At 58.9% G+C, this 7,313-nt stretch overlaps 1 protein-coding gene across 1 annotated transcript in view; it reads left to right on the forward strand.

The window, feature by feature from the left end:
* Window positions 1-5: 5 nt before the first annotated feature.
* The window catches only part of LOC104398560 (hepatocyte growth factor-regulated tyrosine kinase substrate-like), a gene marked incomplete at its 5' end in the record, with an annotated part of 11,872 nt that continues 4,564 nt past the window's right edge, over window positions 6-7,313 (forward strand). Inside the window, 19 exon segments of the mRNA XM_010008684.1 lie at window positions 6-106; window positions 462-537; window positions 890-982; window positions 2,825-2,948; window positions 3,085-3,137; window positions 3,629-3,697; window positions 3,901-4,025; window positions 4,300-4,378; window positions 4,462-4,560; window positions 4,872-4,967; window positions 5,258-5,296; window positions 5,377-5,520; window positions 5,566-5,857; window positions 5,948-6,120; window positions 6,242-6,382; window positions 6,460-6,637; window positions 6,716-6,849; window positions 7,141-7,181; window positions 7,183-7,288. Coding sequence (XP_010006986.1) covers window positions 6-106; window positions 462-537; window positions 890-982; window positions 2,825-2,948; window positions 3,085-3,137; window positions 3,629-3,697; window positions 3,901-4,025; window positions 4,300-4,378; window positions 4,462-4,560; window positions 4,872-4,967; window positions 5,258-5,296; window positions 5,377-5,520; window positions 5,566-5,857; window positions 5,948-6,120; window positions 6,242-6,382; window positions 6,460-6,637; window positions 6,716-6,849; window positions 7,141-7,181; window positions 7,183-7,288 — 2,163 coding nt within the window.

Here is a 7,313-nt window from a genome sequence, read left to right on the forward strand (position 1 = left end):
CCTGACGGCGCTTCCTTGCAGATAAGGCCACGAGCCAGCTCCTGCTGGAGACCGACTGGGAATCCATCCTGCAGATCTGCGACATGATCCGCCAGGGAGACACCCAGTAAGTGCCCTGGCTCTGCCGGGCCTCGCCAGGCCGGGAGGGGTCTGGAGCCTGACGGCTTGTGATGGTGCCCGGCTCCTTATCCCGCTCCCGAGGGGCATCGGGAACCTTGTGTCTGGTACTTCCCTGGCCTCAGGACTTGTGGTTTTCTTCTGGCCTGAAATTCTCAGGGAAAGTCACACTCGAACGTTCTCATTCCCCCTCATCCCAGTTTTCTGCAGGGGGATTGTGCAGGCCGGGAGCTGCCTGTGCCCTGTCTGAGGGTGGGGTTTGGTGGGTTGGCAGCAGCAGGTGGCATCTCCCCTCAGGTCCTTCACTACCTGAAGAGACGTTCTCTCTCTCTTTCCTTACCCAGAGCCAAATATGCCGTCAGCGCCATCAAGAAGAAGGTGAACGACAAGAACCCGCACGTGGCGCTCTACGCTCTGGAGGTACCACAGCCCGGCCTCCCGCGGGGCCTGTGCGGGCACAGCCCCTCCTGCCCGGCCCGGGGGAGTCTGCCCCTCCCGGCCCTAGCACAGAGGGCTTGGGACTGATCAGCAGGCCGTGGTGTTCATAATTCCAAGCTGAAATTGAAAACTGCCAAAGCTGCAATGTGAGGCGCTGCCCACCCCCCAGCCTGGCCCCGGGGTCACTCTGGCTGGGCTGACACTGTCCTGATGTGACTCACTGATTAAGCTGCCCCGTCCTGGCATGCAGCTGGGACCTGGGACCTGTGCTGGGACCATCCAGGCCACGAGGGAGGAAAAAAGCAGCAGCTCATGTTGTGTTTTGTCCTTCCAGGTTATGGAGTCAGTGGTTAAAAACTGTGGGCAAACAGTCCATGATGAGGTGGCCAATAAACAGACTATGGAGGAGCTGAAGGAAATTCTCAAGGTAAACTTATCTTATTTTGCTGTTGGCTTTGAATGGCCTTGTCAGAGGAGCAGCAGCAGGAGCAAATGTGTGTGTCCCCTCATTCCCTTTGCATGAGGAACAGGAGGGACAGTGTTTGGAAACGTGTTTCAGAAAATGCAAAGTGTATTGTGTGAGGTGAAGGGGTGAGTGTGGGGAGCAAAGGAGGAGGAGACAGTGCCATGGGAGCAAAGGTAACACCTGGCTGGACTGGGAGGTGGGAACGGGCTGGGAAGTCCAAGAGCATTTTGTGGTAAATTCTCCTGGGTGCAACGCTTTGCATGGCTGGAGGCAGCAGAGAGGGGAGGTGATGGGCCAAACCTGAATGAGGGTCCCCAAGGGCAGAAGGAGGCATGCAGGAAGGAGAAGCAGCAAAGTAGCAACTGGTGGAAGCTTTCTCTGTATCATGGCCATTTCCTTGGAATTCCACTGTGGGATGGTTTGAGGAGCGTTGCAGGATCTGGACCTGGCCGTTCTCAGGGACACACTGTTGCCACGAGCTGTCGCTTGCTGTTTGATATAACACAATGCCTGGAGGAGCTCTCTGTGTCTTTGGAGACTTCCACAGTGAAGTGGAAATGAGAGCCTCTGTCTCCAGCTCCCAGCCCCAGAATGGCCATGCCCAGACACGGGCTGATTAGAGTTGCTGATCCTTCCTCACATCCTCCATCTCCTACTGGAAACAGATGACAGGATGACCCAGATATTTGGTGGGTGACCCACCCAAGCCCTGTCATCTCTCAGGGCAGCAGGGTGTGCTTCCCCTGGCACCTCCCTGTGAGGGCTGGCTCAGTCCCTGTGCAGGATCTTCTGAGACTGGGACACAGCTGCAGTGTGACAGCCAGGTGTGCTCATGCAGCTGCTCCAAGTGCTGAGCAGATCAGAGCAGGATTCTGTGGTTCTCCAGTCCCTGTCTGCCTTGGCAGTTTCATCACTGCTGCAGCCACATCCTCCTCATCTTCCACTTGGAGCTTTGCTGCTTGTGCATGCCCAGCACTGGTGAAGCAGCCTGGGTTCTGGTGAGGGTCAGGGCTGTGACGTGTGGAATGTGGGATTTTGCCAAATCTTCTAGAAGTTGGAAGCTCCTGGAATCGTCAGTAAGTCACACTCTGTGGGTTGAGCTCTCAGCTGGAATAGGAGCTGGACAGTGCTCTTCCACTTCCCGGGGGATTTCTGGAGCAACCGGTCATGTGAGTGCAGGATGACTTGGTCAGGTGCTGACAGGGCTGCTCCTGGAGGCAGGCTGGGCTAGGAACAGGATTGCCAAGTTTTCTTCAGCTCCTTGGACTGCGATACAGCACCCATGCCTGCCAAGGTCAGGCTCCAGCTGCCTGTCTGCCTCATGCCCCCTGGGGCTTTGGCTGTTCCTGGGCAGGGGTCCTGGGGCTGGGGGTGCTGACAGCCCAGCCCCTGGCCCTGTGCCCCTGGCCTTGCAGGGGGTTTCAGTGCTGCTGTGGTTTCCCAAGTGCGGGAGGAGCAGCTTGTGATGAGGTGAAGGAAGGTGCTGGGCAGCTGGTGCCAGCCCAGGAGTGGCTGCATGAGGCTCTGTGGGTGTTTTCTCAGGGCTTTGTAACCTCTCCTCTTTTGGCCTTGCTCTATGTGGCTCTGAAGGACATTTTCTTGCTGGGGGGGAGGAAGGGAAGCTGGAGTGTGCAGCCTGAATGGTCCTATAGCAGCTTTCTGACAGCTCTTGCCTTGCTCAAGTCCTCTAAAGTCTGTCTGTAAACAGTATTTCAAGGTCGTCTTCTGGGGGATTCGCGCCGTCCTTGGGGCTTCAGGTTCTTTTTCTCAGATTTATTTTTTTTCTCCTCCCTTTCCTTGCAGAGGCAAGTGGAGACAAGTGTCCGCAGCAAGATCCTGTACCTTATCCAGGCCTGGGCTCACGCCTTCCGCAACGAGCCCAAGTACAAAGTGGTGCAGGACACCTACCAGATAATGAAGGTTGAAGGTGAGGACTCTGTGGGCAGAGGCTGACCAAGCAGCTCTGCTCTGGAGGGGCACTGCAGGAGATGGGACTGGTGTGAGGAACTGCCCACTGTGTGGAGGAGCCCTTCCACAGCAGGAACCTGTCTCTTCTCCCACAGGACACGTGTTCCCAGAGTTCAAGGAGAGCGATGCCATGTTTGCTGCGGAAAGGGTGAGCACTGCCAGGGGAGGGAGCTGGTGCTGCAGGACAGGCCTTGCTCTCCTGTCCCCTTCCTGCTAAACCTTCAGCTGCTCCTCTATTTCACAACAATTAGACACTTTGCTGGGTGCACACTGCTTCCAAGGGGCTGTTCTGGGGGGTGTACAGCAGTTTAGCCCAAAACCACCAAAGGAAGCGAAGAGTTTACCAGGACAGGGATTGGGTCTTGTCTTGCCTAGTAGCCTTCCAGCAGCCCAGCAGCAGGGTCTTGATGAAGTAATTGCTGTGCAGACACATTCCTAGAAAACCTCCTGTTGACTGGAAGAGCATCACAGTCCCATGGAACACGAAAGGAGATAACGTGCAGGGATTAATATTTCCTGTTTGGCTGCAAATATTTCCAGTTCCCCCCATTCACAAGGGAGGCTTGGTTAGCCATGGGAGCTTGGTGGGCTCCTTGAGGCCCTTCTCCCCTCCTCACACAATCTCTGTGTCCCTGACAGGCTCCAGACTGGGTGGACGCTGAGGAGTGTCACAGGTGTCGGGTGCAGTTTGGTGTTGTGACACGGAAGGTGGGTGCTCTCCTGCCTCTCTGGGTTCCCTGCTCCTGCACAGCCCCTGGGACTCACAGGACTCCCTGGACTGGCCAGGGGGGGTGTTGGGTCTGAACCATGTTCCTGGCCACAGCAGGGAAGTGCCAGGAGTGTCTTGAGTGATGTTGTCTAATAGTAAAGGAGTATCTTGCTGCCACTCTGATGTCTCCTATCCTCTGCAGCATCATTGCAGGGCCTGCGGGCAGATCTTCTGTGGCAAATGCTCCTCCAAGTACTCCACCATTCCCAAGTTTGGGATTGAGAAGGAAGTGAGAGTCTGTGAGCCTTGTTACGAGCATCTGAACAAGTCAGTACCTTTCATGGGGTATTCCTTTGCCTGCCACAACTGGGTCTGAGGGGAGCAGCTTCAATCATAGTATGTCAGGTTGAAAGGGTCCTCAGGGATCATCTGTCCAGGCTTGGTGTGAAGCCACCTTTCTGCAGAGCAGAGGGAGGGTTTCCCAAGCTCTGCAGGCTGGGCTGGGTTCCAGTCTTCCCTAGGAGCAGGGTTTAGCAGAGCTGTAGCTCCAGTGTGGAGGAGGGAGCATTCAGACCCCACTATCACCTCTTTCTGGCTACAGGAAAGCTGAAGGTAAAGCTGCTGCCACCTCTGAGCTGCCCCCCGAGTACCTGACCAGCCCACTCTCTCAGCAGTCCCAGGTGAGTGGCTGCCTGCAGGTGATCCAGTGATCCCAGCCTGCATGTTCATCCCTTTCCTGACCTCTGCATCCTTATGCTTCCAGCTGCCTCCAAAGCGTGACGAGACAGCCCTGCAAGAGGAGGAGGAGCTCCAGCTGGCTATTGCCCTGTCCCAGTCAGAGGCCGAGGAGAAGGAGAGAATGGTTCGTGCCCTGCTTGGCCTGGGTGTTTTGTACAGCCCAGATGTGCTGGGCATCTCCCAGCTGCGTAGCAACAGATCTCCAGGCATGTCCTGGCAGCAGGGAGTCACAGGGTGTGTGGATGAGAGGGTGAAGGCAGGGCCAGGCACACACTGTGTCCCCTGTCCCAACCCTTGGGGGGGTGCCCAGCAGCCCGTGGGAGCTGCATGGGGCCGGGGCTGCCTGCACACCAGGACCTTGCCGAGCCTCTGCCAACGGGGGAGTCTGGAGGAGCCTGGGCAGTCCCTGAAGTGACAGCTTGTTCTCTTTTGCAGAGGCAGAAAACAACCTACTCCATGTACCCGAAGGCTGAGCCCACACCTGTCACCTCGTCAGCGCCTCCGGTCAGCACGCTCTACTCCCCCCCAGTGGTACGTTCCTGGGAGCCTCTGAACATGAACTGGCTGGATGCAGCCTGGGTCCTGCTTGGGTCAGATTAATCCCTTCTCTGAGAGATAAGGTTGTCCCCAGTCAGCCCTGTGCTCTTTTGCAGCTCTGCTGCTTTCAGCAAGGTCTGTGCCCGGCCGCAGCTGCTGTGGGGCTGAAGGAGACACCGTCCCTGCTGGGTGGCTGTGCTGGCCAGGGCCTGGCAGGACAACTGTGTGGGAGCTGGGGGTCACTGGTTTGTCTGAACTGCATTTCCCTTTCTGTCTCTCTCCAGAATTCCTCTGCTCCCTTGGCTGAGGACATTGACCCAGAGGTAAGGATGTAGGCCTCACCATTCCCTGGCCCAGTCTCCCCACGGCGCTGCAGTGCTCATCATCCCTCTCTCCCTGGCAGCTGGCTCGGTACCTGAACCGCAACTACTGGGAGAAGAAACAAGAGGAAGCTCGCAAGAGCCCCACGCCATCAGCCCCTCTGTCCCTTACGGAGCCAGCAGCTCAGCCCGGGGAGACCCACCCTGCCCCGCTCAGTGTGGTTGAGGTAAGAGGGGGCCTGGACCCGGGTCTGCAGCTCCTGAGGGGACAGGACCCTCCAGCCCAGCTGCACAGCTCTGGCCTTGTTGTGGGCGCAGGGGGCCGAGGCTGAGTGCCCACCCTCCCCCAGCAGCAGTACCAGAACGGCGAGTCAGAGGAGAACCACGAGCAGTTCCTGAAGGCGCTGCAGAACGCCGTCACCACCTTTGTCAACCGCATGAAGAGCAACCACATGCGGGGCCGCAGCATCACCAACGACTCCGCCGTCCTGTCCCTCTTCCAGTCCATTAACAACATGCACCCCCAGCTGCTGGAGCTTCTCAACCAGCTGGACGAGCGCCGGCGTACGTGGGAGCTGTGTGGGCGTCCTCGGGGGGAGCGGGCAGCTGCCAGGGACACAGGGACCCTCCTGAGGGTGTCTCTTCCCTCCCCAGTGTACTACGAAGGTCTGCAGGACAAGCTGGCCCAGATCCGGGACGCGCGGGGGGCTCTGAACGCGCTGCGGGAGGAGCACCGGGAGAAGCTGCGCCGTGCGGCGGAGGAGGCCGAGCGCCAGCGCCAGATCCAGCTGGCCCAGAAGCTGGAGATCATGAGGCAGAAGAAGCAGGTGAGGCAGGACAATGTTTCCAGGGTGTCTGGGGCTGCATCAACCAGCAGTGATGGCTGCCCTGGCCCAAGAGGATGCTGTGGTGCCCCAGCTTCCATCCATCCTGGCCTTGTTCCCACAGGAGTACCTGGAGATGCAGCGTCAGTTGGCCATCCAGCGGCTGCAGGAGCAGGAGAAGGAGAGGCAGATGCGCCTGGAGCAGCAGAAGCAGACCATCCAGATGAGAGCCCAGATGCCAGCCTTCTCACTGCCCTATGCCCAGGTACACTGCTGGGCCAGAGACCCTCCTGCCCAGTCCTAGGAGACGTGGCCTGAGCCTTTCTTTTCTTCACCCCACAGCTCCAGGCTGTGCCTGCAGCCAGTGGGGTGATCTACCAGCCCTCAGGGCCCACCAGCTTCCCGGGCACCTTCAGCCCAGCTGGTTCTGTGGAGGGCTCTCCCATGCACAGTGTCTACATGAACCAGGCAGCCCAGGGGGGCACAGGGCCATATGCTGCCATGCCTGTCACAGGGACAGGTACGTTGGGCCTCCTGTCCCACCTGGGTGGGGGCTGAGCACCATGTGGCGGCTCCAACCTCTGCTCTCTGTACCCAGATCCCAGCATGGTGAACACCTACATGTACCAGGCGGGCGCTGGCAGCGGGCAGGCGGCTCCGCAGGGGCCAGCAGCACCCACCACCACCCCGGCCTACTCCTCCTACCAGCCCACTCCCACGCAGGGCTACCAGGCAAGTGAGGGCAGGGAAGCTTGCAGCTGGCCAGGGCGAGGACTGGGGCAGTGCACCCCATCTTGGGAGGCGATCTGTGAGTGGGACAGAGCTGTGGCTGGATGGTCCCAGATCTCTGGATCTGCTGCTTTTGCTGGGGGGAATGGGCTGGGGGGTCAGAGCCAGCTCTGGGCTTCCCTCGGCACAGGGGAACAGACACCTGGGCTCCAGCAGAGCAAGGTTGTGGCTGGGGCACTAGTTTCAGACAAGCTGTAGCTGCCTGCACCCCTCTCACCTGCCTCTCCTCCCCAGAGCGTGGCCTCGCAGTCGCAGACCATCCCCGCCATGTCTCACGCAGTCAGGCACCATGGGCTACATGGGCAACCAGTCAGTCTCCATGGGCTACCAGCCCTACAGCATGCAGGTGCGCCCTCCCTGCCCCGTGCACTGGGGCAACCAGGTGTGGGTGGTCTCCAGCCCCTGGA

Source organism: Chaetura pelagica, unplaced genomic scaffold (assembly GCF_000747805.2).
Source record: "Chaetura pelagica isolate M959 unplaced genomic scaffold, ChaPel_1.0 scaffold962, whole genome shotgun sequence".
NCBI lineage: Eukaryota > Metazoa > Chordata > Aves > Apodiformes > Apodidae > Chaetura > Chaetura pelagica.